At 35.5% G+C, this 19,817-nt stretch overlaps 1 protein-coding gene across 3 annotated transcripts in view; it reads right to left on the bottom strand.

Moving 5' to 3' along the window:
* Positions 1–19,817, bottom strand: part of DMXL1 (Dmx like 1) — a 148,239-nt gene that overhangs the window by 31,861 nt on the left and 96,561 nt on the right. For 2 of the 3 annotated variants that reach the window (XR_008793898.1, XM_056124859.1), the window contains exons 33-37: positions 19,475–19,592; positions 14,790–14,852; positions 10,454–10,540; positions 4,611–4,732; positions 2,718–2,859 (exon numbers count right to left, since the gene is read on the bottom strand). Coding sequence is in view for 2 of the 3 variants with exons in the window: in XM_056124859.1 (XP_055980834.1) it covers positions 2,718–2,859; positions 4,611–4,732; positions 10,454–10,540; positions 14,790–14,852; positions 19,475–19,592 (532 nt within the window). In the remaining variant the exon portion in view is untranslated. The remainder of the gene's footprint in view (positions 1–2,717; positions 2,860–4,610; positions 4,733–10,453; positions 10,541–14,789; positions 14,853–19,474; positions 19,593–19,817) is intronic. The other variant, XM_056124860.1, reaches the window with a different exon arrangement.

Here is a 19,817-nt window from a genome sequence, read left to right as displayed (position 1 = left end):
ATTTTTTTTTGTATTGTGCAAGGGATCGAACCCAGAGCTTCAATACCACTAAAATATATCCATGTCCTGTCTAGTCATTTTAAATCATGCTTTGAGTAATTTTAATAGCCTGAAAACTAAGAATAAAATAACTCTATGAAATTAATGAGATACTTTTAATTTACAGAAATTTTTCTAATTATACTTATATAAGTTAGGTACAATTTGTGTGTTATACTAAATTTGTAATATAAATCAAGTAAATTTGGATGTTATTGGTATTGTTCTACTGTTTTTGAAACTGTTTAATAAAGCTAAAGTTTTGAGTAAAGTCATGATTTGGTAGAAAAGAAAAAGACTAGGTTAGTGAATTGGTGAGAAATACAGAAAAATATATATGGATGCAGTTATATTCTGAAATAGCAGAATGTGGTCATAACAAGGATTCTTTCTTTGGTAGCATATATAATTTAAGAAAATAACAGAATTAAGAAATGTTTTATTAATATTCCATAAGTAAATACATGCCAAATATTAGTTTTATTTATTAGTAACCTCATGATCCCTAAATTAAAGGTTCTCTGTATTTTTTTTCCTTTTCTTTTTATTTGGGGTGGGGGGGAGACATAATTGGGAGTGTTAAGGGCTTACTCCTGGCTCTGTGTTCAGAGATCACTAATCACTAGAGCCAGGATTTGGGGGACCATAAGAGGTGCCAAGGATCAATCCAGATTGGCTGTGTGCCAAGGCAAGTGCCCTACCTGCTCTATGTCTCCGGCTCCTATTTATCTTTCTTTCTGACTGACACATCAAAGAAAAATTATGAGTATAAAAGATTCATAAGCACAGCTTTTCAACATTTTTGAAAGCATATGTAGAACACTGTGAGGCAAATAAATCATTATTTTAAAATGTTCATATGAGAAAGGACCACCTTGTTATAATACTGTATTTCTCTAAAAGATGGAGTAGAGGATATAACATTTATATTTACAAAACACAGTAACTGCAAAAGATGTAACTAACTAAAAAGATGCCCAACGATTTTATAAAGGAAGGAACTTTAGTCCTAAGAGGAATGATGAAGGCAAATTTCTGTATTATAATACTTTGAAGTGAAAGTAAATTTCTGAATGCCATTCTAGGTATAGAACATTAATATAAAGAAGGCATAAATAACAATAACATAGTCTCTCAGAGTTTACATCTCTAGAGGATAAAAAAATAACTGAATAATGATATAACTGATAACTCAACAACTGATAAAAACTATACATAAAATAAAATATAGTAATGCAATAAAGGGTAATGTGTGGGGAGAGTTGGATAGGCTATGCCTCCTTTTAGGAAATTTCTGGGAATTTGAAGTGAGATCCAAAAAGTAAAAGAGGAAAAAGGTAAAACAGCATTTTAAGCAAAAAAACAAGGGAAAAGTTCCAACACAGCAACTAAACTGAGGTACTCAATTGATAGAAAGAAGGCCAGTTTATCTCTAGTAAAGAGAATCAGATGATGGTGGATGAGGCTGCACAGGTTGCCCCAATCACATAAGGCCTTATTGGCCCTGTTAAGGACTTGCCTTTACAAGCTCTCATGGGAACTCGTTTTAAGCAGGGGAGTAACAACAGCAATCAGATAATCAAAATATTCTGTCATTCTGTAGCCCATTTGACCTTCCTAAGATTAAGGAAACATTAAACACTGTCTAGAGGCATGTAGTTTAGATCAGTGGTTTTTAACCTCCAGGACATACTTGTGAACAGATTGAAAACCACTGATTTTATACATGGTAATCCTTCCCTGGAAGATATAATTTTATTTTATTGTAGGAGTAAGGGGAGGGGCACACACCTGGCAGTTTTGAGGGCTTATTCCTTGCTCAGTGCTCACTCCTGGGGTGGTCAAGGAACTGTCATGGTACCTGAGATAGACCACATGCAGTGCAAGCATCTTACTAACTCTCTGACCCATTTTAGTACTGACAGTACCAAGACAGAGTCTTACAAATATTTTTATCATGGTAAGGACCCTGGAATCCTAAGTGGCCAGAACTGGTAAGTGGACAGTACATAACAGAAACTTTTGACCCATTTTACCAAACTGAAAATCATATTCTTAATGACATTCCTCTGCCATTGTCTGTATATTCAATTTATGACTGTGTGTTCACTGGATGCTAAACTGTACATGCTAAAAGTTCCTCCTCATAAACATGAATGATTTTCCTTGCAAAACACCTAGAAATGTACAAAACTATTATCCTAAATCTAGTCAACACAAAATTAGATCCTCATTTCTCTTTGTGAAGCTTGCTCTATAGTCTGTGCAAGTCAGACTACCTTCCCAATTTATAAATTATCTCCTTGTTATTAAAGACCTTCTATTGTGCTGTTCCAGTTATTTTATGGAAGATACAACCTAAATGATAACTTAGGAAAGTGTAGATTTATAAAAGTGGGTAAGAACAGATGAGTGGATAAAGAAACAGACACAATGTTATACTACTCAGTGATGACAAAAGATAAAATCATGCAATTTGAAGCTATGTGGATGGATCTGTAAAGTACCATGCTGCGTGAACTTAGGAGAGGGACAGACACAGAATGATCTTTCTCATTTGTGGTACACTAAAAAAAAAACAATCAGTCAACAAAAAATATTCAAAAAGGCAAGAGAATTGCGAGCTATTAAACTAGGAGGGATAATGAGCATTTAAAAGCATTTTTAACTTTACATACCACAGATGCTCCTCTGCCAGTCTGTGTACTACCAAGCCACGGCATGTTGATTGGAGTGCCCGGATTGCTATGTGTATAGGGGGTGGTACCTTGCACAGCTGTTAAATCATCTCGAGCATGGATAACCAAGAAATCTTCTGATCTACAAAGAATGTCAACCAGAATGAAAAGAACCTATCGTTTTCTACTTCTATTAAACCACAAAGCTCTAACTTATAAATTTACATTTTCCTTTGAAAATAATTTTCTGAGGTGAGAGTGATAGAACTAGAGCATTAAGGCACATACTTTGAAGGTGACCAACCTAGTTCAAGCTCTGGCACCACACTGGTTTCCAGAGCAACTCTGGGTATATCCCTAAATTGTCTGCTCCCCTCCTGAAATGCTGGAGATGGCCTGAAATAGAGCGGAGGGGGGTGGGGGGGACCCAGCTTCCTGATAACAGCTTAGAAGCCTCCTGCCTGCAAAAATTTTATTTTCTTTGCCTCTTAACTCCTAAGTAGAATACTGTCCTCCCGTTGTTCAATTTGCTCGAGCGGGCCCAGTAACATCTCCATTTTTTTGAGACTTGTTGTTACTGTGTTTGGCACACTGAAAACGCCATGGGTGGCTTGCCAGGCTTTGCCATGCAGGCGTGATACTTTCGGTAGCTTGTCGGGCTCTCCGAGAGGGGCGGAGGAATCAAATTCAGGTTGGCCATGTTGGTTGCGTGTAAGGCAAACATCCTACCGCTGTGCTATTGCTCCAGCCCAATTCCTAAATAACAGACAACAATTTTGTATTTGAATAATTTTAGATTCCCTCATTTATTCTCCTTTAACTCTCAATTACCTCCTTTCCACCCCCACTATAATCTTTGATATTTGGTTCCCTTTTCTTCCTTCTGTTAATGTTGTCACACTGACCAGGGAACAAACCTAAGCATCGTTATGGCATCTGCACATTCAGTTTTGGTGCTTGCAGGGCTTGCATATTTTCAGTTGTGGTGATCATACGCACCTGGCTTTGGTGTGGCCACAAATCAGAGATCACGGACAAAATGCTCAGGATCATGCTCAGTGCAGAAACTGCTCTCACAACCTTAGAGCAAGGCAGGCATTCTAGACATTACTTATCCCACGGCCCTCATTCCTTCCTTTAAAGACACTTCCACCAATTCTTGACTCGAACTTACTAGCTTTCAGTCTTGCTTATAGTAATGGTTCAGAACACTACTTCAAGTAGTAGTATAACTTTTACCAAGTTATAGTTCTGTTGATAAAATCATTTGTATTGCAATGCTACTGGTTAAAAGGAATAAAGTACAGGTCCTGAAGGAATAGTACAGTGGCTTAGAATGCCTGTCTTTCAAGTGTATGAGCACAAGTTCAAATGCTTACCTAGTACTGACACAACAGTTGCTGAGGACAATCTTGGCAGCTCTAGTGTCTGTGGTCCCTAGTGCCACTTATGCTTTCTGGTTGTTCCAAAGCCATGTGTGCGTGAGCACCACAGATGGGTAGGAGGCCCAGAGAAATGGGAAATGGGGAAAAAATATCTGTGCAAGTTTCATACTGGGATGTGCAACCCCTGGAGACAATATGCGTGAGCAACTCCACGTAAGCATTACAACAGAATAAGAGTCTCAAGTAAAGACAGTGACCCCTGATAAGCACATGTACAAACCACACAACTAAAGGAATGCAAACCTTTAGTTACAATGGAAACTAAGGCTGGGTGTGTGAGCTCTGCGAACTGGTATACGTTGCTTGGAAAGCACCACAGGTACAAATGTGGAAATACTAGTGCTAGGCATGTGCGTAACCCTCAGTCATCACAAGAACAGTAATAAAGGGAAGGGGGATGGAAGAATTGTTAATAAAATTAATAATAATAAAGAATAAGGATGTGTACCCTTTGGTTTCCATTTCTGTATCATCATCTACCCATGTATAGATCTGTGTAGCCAGAATTCCAGAAACATCCAGTTCTTGAACATCATGGCTTGATGCAATTGCTATGCAGTTTCTATTTGCCTGGAAAATAAATCATATAGTAATTTTTTGCCTCTTTAATATCAGTAAGGTATTTTTTCTTTTCTTTTCTTTCTTTCTTTCTTTCTTTCTTTCTTTCTTTCTTTCTTTGGGGTTTTAGGCGACACTTGGCAGCTCAGGGTATTACTCTTGGTGGTGCTTGGGGGACTATGTGGGGTGCTGGGGATTGAACCAGGGTTGGCCACAAGCAAGGCAAGCACCTTCACCCCTATACTATCTTTTTGTCCTAGCATCAGTAATTTTTAAGTGAAAAAAAAAAATCACAAGGTGTCTAAGGGTTACTTTAAAAAGATGAAATTATCAAATAGGCTCTGGAAATTATAATTTTAATGCATTACATATAGCTTTCTCACAAATGAATATTTTAAATTCATTTTAATAACTGAAGTATAATAATCAGCTTGAACTCTAAGATGTTTGTATTCTAAAAACTAGAAAGCTATTAATGGCAGTGCATGTATTACTATCGTCTCCCAGTACCATCTCTAGTCAACTACAAAAGTACTCTGTCCCAGTTAGGCACAGTTCAGATCTGTAGAAGTAGACTCAAAATAGGATCACCAGAAAGGTGAGGAAGACAAGGTATACTGAACCAAAGAAATAATGGTCAATTATTTAATTAAGATAACCACTTTCATGCTGTCTTTGACCTAGCAAGTGTCAAAAAAAAAAAAGTGTAGGGGCGTAGGGGCTAGAGAGATAGTATTGCCAGGAATAAGCCCTGAACACCACTGGGTATGTTCTCCAAACTAAAAGCAAACAAAAAAAAAACAAGCATAGAGGTAGAAAACAGGTTGGGGAAATATATCACACACCAACTAAAATAGTTGATTAAATGTTGCATCATATTCATGTCACGAAAATTTAAGCATCTATGATTTTAAAAGATACATCTCTAAAGCAGATGCTGCAGATAAGAGACACAATACTGCAAGCAGCAAGGTCAAAGAAGGAAATCACATACAAAGGAGTGTGCACCCCTTAGATTCATAGCAGTCCTATCAGAGGAAACCCACAAGCCCAAAAGCAATGGTGGGATATAGTGAAAAAACTCACTGAAATGAATGCTTCACCAAGAATTCTCTATCCGGCTAAACTCTCACTCAAACTCGAAGGAACAGTACACTATTTTCTGGATAAACAGCAGCTCAGGAACTTCATAGACTCAAAACCAAACCTAAAAGGAGGGCTGAAGGGGCTACTATAAGACAAGACAAACCTACAAGCACAACACACCCTTACAGAAAGATGACACAAAATCCTATAACAATAATCTCTCTCAACGTCAATGGTCTAAATTCACCAATTAAGAGACACAGACTGGCAAAATGGATTCAGAGACAGAACCCAACATTCTGATGCCTACAAGAAACTCATCTGAACAGTCAGAGCAAACACAGACTCAAAGTTAAAGGATGGAAAACAATCCTGCAAGCACACAGCTCCCTCAAAATTGCTGGCGTAGCCATACTAGTATCCACAACATAAATTTCAGGTCGGAAAAGATGAGAAGGGACAGTGAAGGTCATTTTCTATTCATCAACAGATACATACAACAGGAAATCACACTCTTAAATGTATATGCACCCAATGAAGGAACAGCTAAATATTTAAAAGCAACTGCTAACAGATTTGGAGGACATTGCTAGCAACACAATAGTAGCCAGAGACTTTAACATCACCTTATCACGTCTGGATAGATCAACAAGAACAAAACTCAGCAAGGAAACATTGGCTCTGAAGGAAGAAACAGAAGAGAGAGGGCTTATAGACCTATACAGGGCTCTACACCACCAAAAGAAAGAATACACATTCTTCTCCAGTGCACATGGACATTTTCCAAAATAGACCATATGCTAGGTCACAAAACATACCGTATAGAATCAGGAAGATAGGAACAGTATCAACAATCTTTTCAGACCACGATGCACTGAAGATAGAAGTGAATCATACACAGGCACAGAGAACCAAATCAAACACCTGGAAATTAAACAACTCAATGTTGAACGAGTGGGTCAGGAAGGAAGTCAAGGACGAAATTAAAAAAATACCTGAAAACAAATGAGAATGAAGACACGAGCTACCAGAACCTATGGGTTGCAGCTAAAGCTGTGCTGAGGGGAAAATTCATAGCTCTGCAAGCATTTCTAGGAAGTAAGGACTGACATAAACAACTTGACTTCACAGCTCAAGATCTTACAAAAAGATCAACAAAAGGATCCCAAATCATTCAGAAGGAAAGAGATCATAAAACTTCGAGCAGAAATCAACGAACGACATGGGAACCAAAAAAACAATCCAAAAGATCAATGAAACCAAGAGCTGGTTCTTTGATAAAATAAACTAGATAAACCACTAGCAAGACTCACAAAGAGAGAGAGAGAGAACCCTAATAAACCGAATCAGAAATGAGAAGGGGTATATCACAACAGAAACCAAAAAAAATTCAAAAGATCATCAGAGACTACTTTGAAAGTCTGTATGCCATGAAACAAGAGAATCTAGAAGAAATGGATTAATTCCTGGATTCCTATAATCTCCCAAAGCTGAATCAAAAAGATCTAGAGTACCTGAATAGACCTATTAACATCAAGGAAATTGAAACTGTTACCAAAAGTCTTCCCAAAAACAAAAGCCCAGGTTCAGATGGATTCACTAGCGAATTTTTCCAAACATTTAAAGAGGACCTATTGCAGTTCTTCTCAAGGTTTTCCAGGAAATTGAAGAAACAGAAACTCTCCCAAATAGTTTCTATGTAACCCGTATCTCTCTAATACCAAAAGGAAACAAGGACATCACAAAAAAGAAAACTACAGGCCAATATACCTGATGAACACGGATGAGAAGATTCTCAACAAAATACTAGCAAATAGAATTCAACAACTCTCAAAAAGATCATACACCATGACCAAGTGGGACTCATCCCAGGGATGCAAGGATGGTTTGACATTCAGAAATCAATCAACATTATCCATCATATCAACAAAAGAAAAGATAAAAACCATATGACCATTATCAATAGATGCAGAGAAAGCATTTAAGATCCAGTACCCATTTATGATAAAAACTCTCGCCAAAGTGGGTACAGAGGGGACTTTCCTCAATATAATAAAAGCCATCTACCACAAGCCTACAGCAAGCATCATCCTCAATGGGGAAAAACTGAGAACTTTCGCTCTAAGATCAGGGATGAGACAAGGATTCCCACTCTCTCCACTGTTGTTCAATATAGTACTGGAAGTACTTGCAATAGTGGTTAGGCAAGAAAAAGATATTAAGGGCCTCCAGGTAGGAAAGGAAGAAATCAAGCTGTCACTATTGGCAGATGATATGATACTATTCTTAGAGAACCCTAAAACCTCTACCAAAAAACTAGAAACAATAGACTTGTATAGTAAAGTTGCAGGTTATAAAATCAATACCCAAAAATCCATGGCTTTCCTATATGCAAATAGAGAGAAGAAAGTGTGTGAAAAAAACCAATCCCGTTCACAATTGTGCCCCCAAAAATCAAGTACCTAGGAATCAGCTTAACTAAGGAAGTAAAGGAGCTGTACAAAGAAAACTACAAAATGCTACTTCAGGAAATAAAAGAGGACACGAGAAAATGGAAAGATATTCCCTGCTCATGGATGGGGAGAATTAACATTGTCAAAATGGCAATACTTCCCAAAGCACTGTACAAATTCAATGTGATCCGTATAATGATACCCATGACATACTTCAAAGAAATGGGGCAAACAACCCTGAAATTCATATGGAACAATAAGCCCCCACGAATAGCTAAAGCAATTCTTGGGAAAAAGAAAATGGGAGGAATCAACCTCCCTAACTTCAAACTCTACTACTAGCAGTAATAATTAGAACAGCATGGTACTGCAACAAAGGCAGAGCTGCAGACCAATGGAACAGGGTTGAATATACTGACATCTCCCCTCAAACATATGATCATTTAATCTTTGATAAGGGAGCAAGAAATGTGAAGTGGAGCAAGGAAAGCCTCTTTAACAAATTGTGCTGGCAAAATTGGACAGCTACATGCAAAAAAATGGCTCAGATATCTGCCTAGCACCATGTACAAAACTAAGATCAGAATGGATTAAAGACCTCAACGTCAGACCAGAATCCATAAGGTACATTGAAGAAAAGGTTGGCAAAACCCTCCATGATACTGAAGCTAATGGTATTTTCAAAGATGTCACGGCACTGGCCAAGCAAATGAAAACAGAGATAGACAAATGGGACTATCTTAAACTAAGAAGTTTCTGCACCTCAAAAAGAAACAGTGACCAAAATACAGAGACAGTCTACAGAATGGGAAAGGATATTCGCCCAATACACACGAACAAGGGGTTGATATCAAGGATATACAAAGTACTGGTTGAACTCCACAAGAAGAAAACATCCAACCCCCATCAAAAAATGGGGTGCTGAAATGAAGAGAAACTTTCTCAAAGAAGAAATTCGAATGGCTAAAAGGCACATGAGAAAATGCTCTACATCATTAATCATCAGGGAGATGCAGATCAAAACGAGATATTGTCTCACACCACAGAGACTGGCCCACATCCAAAAGAATAAAAGAAACCGGTGTTGGTGTGGATGTGACGAGAAAGAGACCTTCCTTCACTGCTGGTGAGGATGCCGACTGTTTCAGCCCTTTTGGAAAACAGTATGGACGATTCTCAAAAAATTAGAAACTGAGCTCCCATTTGACCCAGCAATACCACTCCTGGGAATATATCCTGGAGAGGCAAAAAAGTATAGTTGAAGTGACATCTGCACTTGTCTGTTCATTGCAACACTCTTTAAAATAGCCAGAATCTGGAAAAAAACTGAGTGCCCGAGAACAGATGATTGGTTAAAGAAACTTTGGTACATCTACACAATGGAGTACTATGTAGCTGTTAGAAAAGAGGAAGTCATGAAATTTACATACAAGTGGTACTACACAGAAAGTATCAATGTTAAGCGAAATGAGTCAAACAGAGAGGGATAGACATAAAAAGATTGCATTCATCTGGGGAACATAAAGTAACAAAATAGGAGACTAACACCCAAGAATGGCCGAGATTAGTACCAGGAATTTTGCTCCATGGCTTGGAGGCCAGCCACATATGCTCGGGGAAAAGGTAGCTCAGACAGAGAAGGGCGCACCAAATAAAAGGTGTTGGGAGGATCCTCCCAGGATGGGAGATGCATGCTGTCACTCAACGCCTGTTTTGCAAACCACAGCCCCCCAAAGGGGAGAGAGAACAAAAGGGAATGCCATGCCACAGAAGAGGGGTGGGATAGGGGTTTGGGGGGGGGGGGGTGAGGGATACTGGGATCCATGGTGGTGGAAAATGGGCACTGGTGGAGGGATGGGTACTCGATCATTGTATAACTGAGACCCAAGCACAGAAATTTGTAAGTCTACAACTGTACCTCATGGTGTTTCACTAATAAAAATTTAAAAAAAAAAAGGTTATTGCATACAAACACTTGACACTTCACTCTGTATAATAAAATATCTTACCTGATATTCAAAGATGAATAAATTAGCAATGAATACAATTTGAAAAATAAAAAAAAATCATTCAGATAGCAATTTAAAGAGTGGCAAGTAGCTTAAGGGAAGAGAAATACTGTTACCAAATTAATGGACACAAGAGACATTTCCAGTTATGAACACTTAATAATCAAATAAAAATATGTACTTACTTTATTAACAGCAAAAGCTGTAATGATATCAGATTCCTTATGTATAATTCTTGCTTTACCTCCAGGGTATCCCAAATCTGCTTCTATCTAAACAGAGAAACATATAAAAAATATAGTCATTTTACTAACAGAGAAAAACTATGCTATCCATTGAGGTATCTTCATAATTTTAATAAATTTTCAGCTATCTTAATCCCAAATATTTGATGTTATTATTAATAAGAAAAATTTGTAAGATATTAAACCTCACATATAAAATGATTGTTGATATATACACAACTTCCTTAACTGCTTATTTTTTAGTTAAATTATCAAGACAATCCATTTGTTAAAGTAAAATTTATTATGTTCCTTCATATTCTAATCTTTTTGTAACATTTTATAAATATTAAAATGCTAGATTTTTAATTTTAGATGTAAAAGATCATATATAATCACTTTAGTACCATTTTTTAACCTCATAAAAAGTAATTTTCTTAGTTCACATCTTATAAAAACACAGGTTAGATTTAATCATTTAAACAGAATCTGCTGATTCCTAATCTATAGTTAACTTTTACTAATGGAGAAAAACTGAAATTTTGAAAGGCAAAGTAATTTTTCAGTCAGTAGTCATTTTAGTAGCTAGTTAAGTCACAAATCACTGTACTTTATTTGAAAAACATGTATTAGAATTTTGTCTTATCATGACAAAATCATGAGGAATATCATGACAACTCTGAAATCAGAATACTGTATAAAATCATTTACTAAAATAAAGAAGTTGGGCCAGAGTGACAGTACAGTTGATAGGGCGTTTGCCTTGTACAAGGCCGACCCGGATTCGACCCTCAACATCCCATATGGTCCTCCCAGCACCACCAGGAGTAATTCTGGTGGATTTAGAGCCAGGAATAACCCCTGAGCATCACTGGGTGCAACTCATAAAGCAATAAATAAATGAATAAATAAATAAAGAAGTAAAACAAAGAGGCAATTATTAAGTCAGAAATATTGCTTAACATATGCAATCTTTAAAATATTCATTTTATATTCCCTAACTTTCAACCTTTTAAAAATAAATTACTGGGACTGAAGCAGTAGTCCAGCAGGTAGGACTTTTGCCTTGCATAAGAAAGACCAAGCTGGGTTTGATCCTTGGCACCCCAGGTTCTCAGAACATTGCCAGGAGTGATCCTGAGCAAAGAGCCCTGAAACCCTGAGCACTGCTGGGAGTGGAGTCAAAACAAAAATAATTATTGTAAGAAACTTTACAACTTATTGTTTAGTACAGAAGTTATTAATTTTATTAGCATAAATCAATATTTCTTCTTGCAGAATTTAATTGAAAACATCACATACACAAAAATGTCTAAAGTCTATCTACTATTTGACCACAAAAATGAGTAGGGTTAATAATTATTGCTACTAAAAGTTATTTCAACTGTGAACTTGAAACTTACAAGATAACCAAAATAACCCCATACAAAACAAAAAAAAAAATACACAGTATGTGGATATTTCAAACATACTCAAGCTAATATGTAAATTTGTTACAAACTCAAAAGATGTTCAGTGTATAACATTTTGATGTATTTAAGGGTCAAGGTCTTTTCTAAGGAAAACTTGAAATTGTAGCTCTTTTGGAATTCTATGATAAAATTCCAATTGAGTGCTTGGTATCTCAAGTACTAAGTGTTGACTACTATGTTTGGAGAATTTGGAAATGATTAATGTTATTTTCCTGGAATATAGGGATATGCTATTTATTGGTAATGGTTGGGTGGGTGATAGGTATGTGGGAGAAAACATCAATTTTACTTGCAGAGCTTATTTAAAAATAAGTATGTAAGGGGAAAAAACATTGCAAGTACAAACTTTAAAACACATTCTTCTTACAGTGACATGTAGAAACTAGAGTTTTGTTAGCAAACAATGTTGATTTAAAAGATTTAAATTTAATGTTGACTTAAAAGGATGTTGATTTAAAAGGTTGTACAGTCGAACCCTATATATGTTATAAGCCAGTACTGCTTCAAGGAAAAAAAAGTTTTTTCAATTTATAAGTCTCCTCTCTCTCCTCCCTCTCTCTTCTCTCTCTCTCTCTCTCTCTCTCTCTCTCTCTCTCTCCCCTCCTCCCCACTGTTTCTCTTTTCTTTTTTTATTGAATCAGCACGAGATCCATTGTTTCTTAATAATGTGAATGACCTGTATAAGAATTATCTGAAGGTAAATGAGAGAAATAAAAAGCATTTCAGGAGAGGAAGAGACAATCTTTTTCACTAGAGGGTTAAAAAAAAAGTTGTCATGGGTATTTAAAAAAATAGTAACTATGGGGGCCAGAACAATAGTACAGTGGGTAGAGCACTTTCCTTGCAGGTGACCAACCTCAGTTAAAAGCGCAGCACTACATATGGTACCCTGAGCTCCTCAGAAGTGATCCCTGAGTACAGAGCCAGGAGAAAGTCCTGATCATGGCTGGGTGTGGCCCCAAAACAAAAAAAAATTATATGAAAATCTATTCATAGAACACATTTTGATGAGACCAGTGTGTCAAATTAGTGGCTTAAAGGAAATTACAAATAGAATATAAAGATCAGTGGACTACAAACAGAACATAAAGAGAAGTGAATAGACATAGAGAAAACAATTTTTAAAAACTTATGAAGGACTTGTTACAATTACAAAAAACCAACCCCAATAAAAAATAGGTATGGCATTTAAAAAGATAATTTAAAAAAACTATACAAATGGCAATAATCTCCTAAAAAGATACCCAATGCAAATTAAAAATCACAATGAACTGCAACTATATACCTACTAAATGAGCTAAAATAAAATGTCTGATCAGACATAGTATTAATGATGAGCAACTGAAAACCTTCCTATAGTGTTTGATAAACTGTGTTTGCAAAATACTTTAATTTTTAAAATAAGAATTAAAAAACATATATATAACCTTAACTATTAAATTACAAGGCATGTACATGAGAAAAATGAAAGCACATGCCCATACAAAGAAACTTCTTATACATGAAATGTTTAAAGTAATCTTATTTGAAGTAGCTCTAAATGTAAAAAGATCAACTATTAATCCATAGCAAATAGTTAAAAAATGAAATTCTACACAATAAATTCTAAGGGATTAATGTTTGTGGCTTAATGGATATGTTATCTTGACTGTAAAGATGGTTTCATGAGTGTACACATATGCCACAACAAGTCAAATCTTACACTTTAAACATATGCAGTTGTAGTTTTTCCCTCTTCAGTCCCAGGGACTTAAGCCAGGGTTTCTCACACACACACACACACACACACACTCTCTCTCTCTCTCTCTCTCTTTCTCTCTCTCTCTCTCTCTCTCTCGATCTCTCTCAAGGCAAATAAGTACTCTACCATGGAGCTACACCTCTGTACCTAACTAGGCACAGGTGTTTTAAACTGGGTATATTTAATAAAGCTACTTAGAACTGGCAATAGTTTGAAAAACTGTGACCACAAATGGTTATGATGTCAACCAAACAGGATGTATTTTGATATAGAAATCCTGATCATGTGTAGACTATAGTAATATATGGTTACCCAGGCAAGGAATATTATTAAAAGTTTGAATTATATTCTCAAAAGGCCACCAGAAATGTATGTGTGGATTTTATTAATTTAGTTTTAGTTATGAAATACACTTAATACAAAATCTGTCTTTTAAATTAATTCATGAATTGTTTTTCCTATTTTACTGAAATTTTCTTTTGGGTAAGAGAAAATCATGAAATTAATAAACTTAGATTATTTTTGAGAAATTTTCCCCCTAAAATTACTCTTGAGATTACATCAATGAAACACAGAAAAAATATATATATATAAAGAGTTAAGTATCAATTGAATAAAAAGTCGTATTTTACCAAAAACACTTTGGAGTTATTTTGTTAATTGTACAAATTCCCACCCTCTATGCTCTTTTTTAATGATTACCGAATAGTTATTATGTACAAGGAAATGTACTTTACTCCTTTCAGTAAAATCCATTCTGTATAACAATCGCATTTGATGTTAACTACAAAAATGATGGCTACTATAACTGCATTTTATTAAGAACTTTAGTTGTGTTTTTTATATTTACTCATAACAATCTGTAGCCAAAACAACATGCATTCAACTCCCATTAAAATTGCATTCTTTCATTCATAAAATAGGAATATGATTATAGTATGTAACTTGTGGAAATAAGAAGAGAATTTATGAGACAAGTAATTTAATCCCACTAGAAACTAAGTCGAGTGCAAAGTAAATGTAAACATTTTGGTTTTACTGTTAAAGAATGCAATTTCTAATTTAGTTGAATGATCTTTTGTACCTTTTTGATGTTTGGCTCCTCCAACATAGAATTTTTGATGGTTTCACAGTGGTCCTCTAAAGACTTCATCAAGAAAGAATAACCACATGACACAGAGTAAAGACGAATTGAAATATGCAAAATACCAGGGATATTTTCTAAAATTATATTTTAAGTCAAATTTATAACAAAATAACACTGGAGTTCTTAGTTTTCCAGCTTCATATATCTAAAAAAAGTATGGGTGGGTGCACAGAATGGAAAAACTTAATCCCTTAACCACCAATGTCAATTTTATTCTACTTCCTAAGAACTTTTTTATGTGCACAGCTTATTTTTGAAATGTTGATACTGAAGTAAGATTCAGTCCAAACTTACTTAAAAGTATAAATTTTTGATTTCTACATTTCTAATTCTATCCTTCTGAATTAGCCAGAAACATCACATGAAATGCTGAGAGGCATGCATACATCTTAAAAGGAAATACTGATACTTTTCAAAGAAAGAGTAGCTTTCAAATCTATTAGTTTCTCTCAGAAAAATGAAAGAATATAGAAAAAGGAATTAGGGATAAAGGTGACAGCTGCAAACTATTTTTTCTATTCAGAATAAATCTGCAGAATTTTGTACTTAATTTCCTAATAAATGTAAAAACCAGTAAACCTTCTATTTAAAAAATGCATATGATTCATGGGGCCAAAGCAACAATATAGTGAGTATAGAGCTAGCTTTGCATGTAGCTGTCCCAGATTCCATCCCTGGAACCCCAAATCTGCCAGGAGCGATCCCTGAGCTCAGAGGTAGGAAGTATGGCTCCAAAACTAAAATAAATAAAAGTGCACACAATATCAGCCAACTACATTATATAGTAAAGATCGAAGGATATACTGGGAATTTAATATAAAAAAACTAATACTATCCTTTCAAACACATAAAGAAATAGGGCAACAGGGCTTGCTCTTCAAGCCCAAGTTCTCCCTTGAGCAGGGACCTCACTTGCTTTTCTGTTTCTTTGCTTGCTTATTTCTATTCTGGAGAAGCCTGTGTTGTCTTGAACAAATATAATTCTTTTTTTCCTGAACACACACTTCCTCTCCTTCTCTTCTCTCATATCTTTCTAAGCAAGTTTCATTCAATAAAAACTACCCTTCTTTACTAAAAAAAAAGAAATGATCAAATAAAAAAACTAATTTCAAAATAGGAACTATTATCTCCCACCCAAAATATAGGTCTTACCATGCATCTACATTGTAACCATTTAAAAAGTTATGGTGACTAGGACCCAACTATTTTCAGTATAATTGTTCTATTAAAAAGAAATGGATGATAAATTTGTAAATAACAACTAAGATTCAGAAGAAACTAAGCTTAACAATGGTTATAAAGTATTTATCAATACTTATATTCATTCTTTTGATTAATAATTACAATACAAAATAACTTCAAAGTTTTTAAGTTAGTCAAGAAACAGCTAGAAGGGTTAGAAAAATACCACAGGGGGTAGGGCATTTGCCTTGTACATGGCCAACCCGGATTCAATTCCCAGCATCCCATATGGTCCCCCAAGCACAGCCAGGAGTAATTCCTAAGTGCATGAGCCAGGAGTAACCCCTGAGCATCACCAGGTGTGACCCAAAAAGCCAAAAAAAATATATATATAAAAAGAAACAGCTAGAAAAATTAGGCTAAGCTATAGCAATTAAGAAGATGCAGTTAAATTAATATATCCAATATTTTATCTGCTTTTTTCTTATGTATCCTGATAATGATGTTAATCTATAACTTTACTGAGTCTGATTCAGACAGACAACTAATGGTACAGTATTTTTTGTTTTTGACCTATTTCATTTCTTAGACATTAAATATCTCAGAAGTGTTTTTATTTTATGGCTGTATTAACCAAACATGGAAAAGCTTTAAAAAGTTATTTTGTACTTGAAATTCATATGCCAAAAGTATAACTTTATTTGTAAGGCAAACAGAGAAACTAAAGTAATAAGGTAAAGGTAAGGTAAAGGCCCTCCCGTTGATCGTCGATTTGCTCGAGCGGGCCCAGTAACGTCTCCATTGGAGACTTTGTTGTTACTGTGTCTGGCATATTGACTACATCACGGGGAGCTTGCCAGGCTCTGCCGTGCGGGCAAGATACTCTTGGTAGCTTGCCGGGCTCTCTGAGAGGGACAGAGGAATCGAACTCGGGTCAGCCATGTTGGCCGCTTGTAAGGCGAACGCCCTACCACTGTGCTATCACTCCAGCTAAAGTAATACAAGTACAATAAACATACGTTTGTTGCTGAACAATGTCATTCGTGCTTTATTATTATCAGAATGCTTTAATAAGTAAAACTTATTTGATGCAACAATATATTTAAAATAAATATGATAAAACAAAAAAAAAGTAGGCAATATCCAATAAAAACCAATCCTTAGTTTTTTTGACAATAGAACTGAGGTCACCCAATGGCAGAGAGTAGAGGGGCAGGGACTTAAGAATTGTGATGGCGGTGGGAGGTGGGAGGTGGGAAATGACGTGATAGTACAGTGGGTAGGGTGTTTTCCTTGCATGCAGCCGACCAGGTTCAATCCCCGGTATCCCATATGGTCCCCCAAGTACCGCCAGGAGTAACCCCTCAGGATCACTGGGTGTGACCAAAAAAGCAAAAAAAAAAAAAAAAAAAAAAAAAAAAAAGCTATTGTGATGGAGAGTTAGCAGTTATATCCAAAATACTTTAAATTTTAGTCTATAGTATATTATAATAATATTTCACACTCCTTTTTTCCTTGGGCTGGAGCAATAGCACAGCGGGTAGGGCATTTGCCTTGCACGCGGCCAATCCGGGTTTGATGCCCCTCTTGGAGAGCCCAGCAAGTTACCAAGAGTATCTCGCCCGCATGGCAAAGCCTAGCAAGCTACCTGTGATGTATTCAATATGTCAAAAACAGTAACAACAAGTCTCACAATTTGTTGTGAGGCGTTACTGGTTTCTGCTTGAGCAAATGTTACAGTGTATCTGCAAAACTTTAAAGCTTTTGCACTCTTATACACTACTGTTACCTCAAGAAATTTAATGCTTAAAAACCATGACTGTACAAATAGATAGATCTGATATATTTTAGAAAATGCATTTTTAATCTTATTTATCAAAATTTTTTCTTGAGTAGTTTTAATGATAATTCATATGCTAAGATATAGCTTATCAAATATAAACAAAAATATTTATTTGTACACTGTCTTATCTATTACATGCCTAAAGTTCACATAAAAATTGGTATAAACACTCTATGTTCTATTCCCTGGTTTCCTAATTTGAGTATTTTCCTAATCCAGCAAATAGTAATAGTACATCAATTAGTAATCTTTAATAATTTCATAATCTAATGCAAATATAAATATACTTCATTTGGTGATTTCTAAAAAATTAAAGACAATAAATTATAGGTTATTTCCCTTTTACAAATAAAATGACATATTACTTTTTCTAACTTATTTTACTAAAAAGACATTCTAGACCCTTAGTTAATTATAAGAGTTTTCTTTTTAATCCCATTTCAAAAACCACACAAGGTTTGCTTTCAGAGTGATTCATTATTTCTTAAAATATGACCTACAGGGGTTGGTGCAATAGTGCGGCAGGCAGGGCACTTGCTTACCATGTGCCTAACCCAGGTTTAGTCCCTGGCATCCCATATGGTCCCCAAGCAGGCCAAGAGTGACCCCTGAGAACAGAGCCAGTAATAACCCAAGTATAGATGGATGTGGTCCCCCAAAACAAACCATCTCTCAAAAAAAATGATATACTGTTAATCTTCCACTTTTATTTTTTAAGCAAATAAAGACAGTAAACTCCCATGATTTTTTGTGGGGGGGGTGGTGGGGGCGGGTGAAGGGCTTGGGTTCTCCTAAGTGGTATTCAGGCGGTGTAGGGTCACTCCCTGAAATTTTCACACAACCAGGCTGGTGGTTCAATGGAAGAATTCAAGGATGCAGTGATGCTCAGGCCGAGGTGCTGCTGGGGCCATGCAGTGCTGGTGATTACCCTGGCAATACTTAGTATAGTGATTCTCAGGAAAATATACATGTGTTGCTGGGAACTGACCTGGGGTTGGCTGCAAGGAAGGAATACACCTTAACCACTGTACTGTCTCCCTCTAGTCACAAAAAAAACATCTTTTAATAATACCACAATCTCAAATTAAAAAGGAATATGTTGGTTTAAATTAAGGTACAACTTCTCTGTATATCAAACATACATTTTACCAACACTAAAAAAGTAAACATTATGAGAATAATATCAAGGTACAATCAACTAAGGACAGTACAAATGTACAAATTGAAATGTTTCCTATATTTAATTTTCAATTAAAATTTTAAGATAAATTTCTTTTAACTATTACATAAAAATCATAGAAAATGTCTACTTTGCTTCTTAAATGGTGATAAGAACAACTTAAATCACAGAAATAAAACACTCAACTCAAACACTATCTTTTTTGAGAGGAAAAAGCCAAAATAACACTGAATTAGTTACTTGGAGTTAAATAGATTTAGAAAAATAGTGATTATTTATTGTCATTTTCAATCATTTTTCTATTAATTGCAAAAAAATATCTGATAGAAAAGTAAGTTTCTAAAAACCTGTAAAACACAAGTTTCTCATGGTTATATACATACAAAAGTCTTTAATAATAAAATAGTAAATACAGACCTCATTTAAACATCTTTTCTTTGTGAATATATTTCTGATAAATGTTTCCTGAATTTCTTCCTGCTTCACCAAAAACTGCCAAAGTCTCTTCACAGACAGTGCTAGGTGATGTTTGGATCTAAGAAAAACAGAGTATACAAATTATATATTTTCTTTGGGGTTATTAACTTGAACACATTTCCATATAAAACTAAACAAAAATAATTATAATAGTATAACAAAATTAGACCATATCACTTAGATTAGAAGATCCCAAAGTTATTTGGCCTACCATCCCATTTTCAGGAAAAAAAAAATCACTCCCCCATGGCCCCTGGAAATTTACATTTTTAAATGAAAAAAA

The sequence above is a fragment of the Sorex fumeus genome, unplaced genomic scaffold (genome assembly GCF_029834395.1).
Source record: "Sorex fumeus unplaced genomic scaffold, SorFum_2.1 ptg000051l, whole genome shotgun sequence".
Lineage (NCBI taxonomy): Eukaryota > Metazoa > Chordata > Mammalia > Eulipotyphla > Soricidae > Sorex > Sorex fumeus.
The sequence above is the reverse complement of the archived record's forward strand: the minus strand, read 5'-3'. Positions and strand labels throughout refer to the sequence as shown.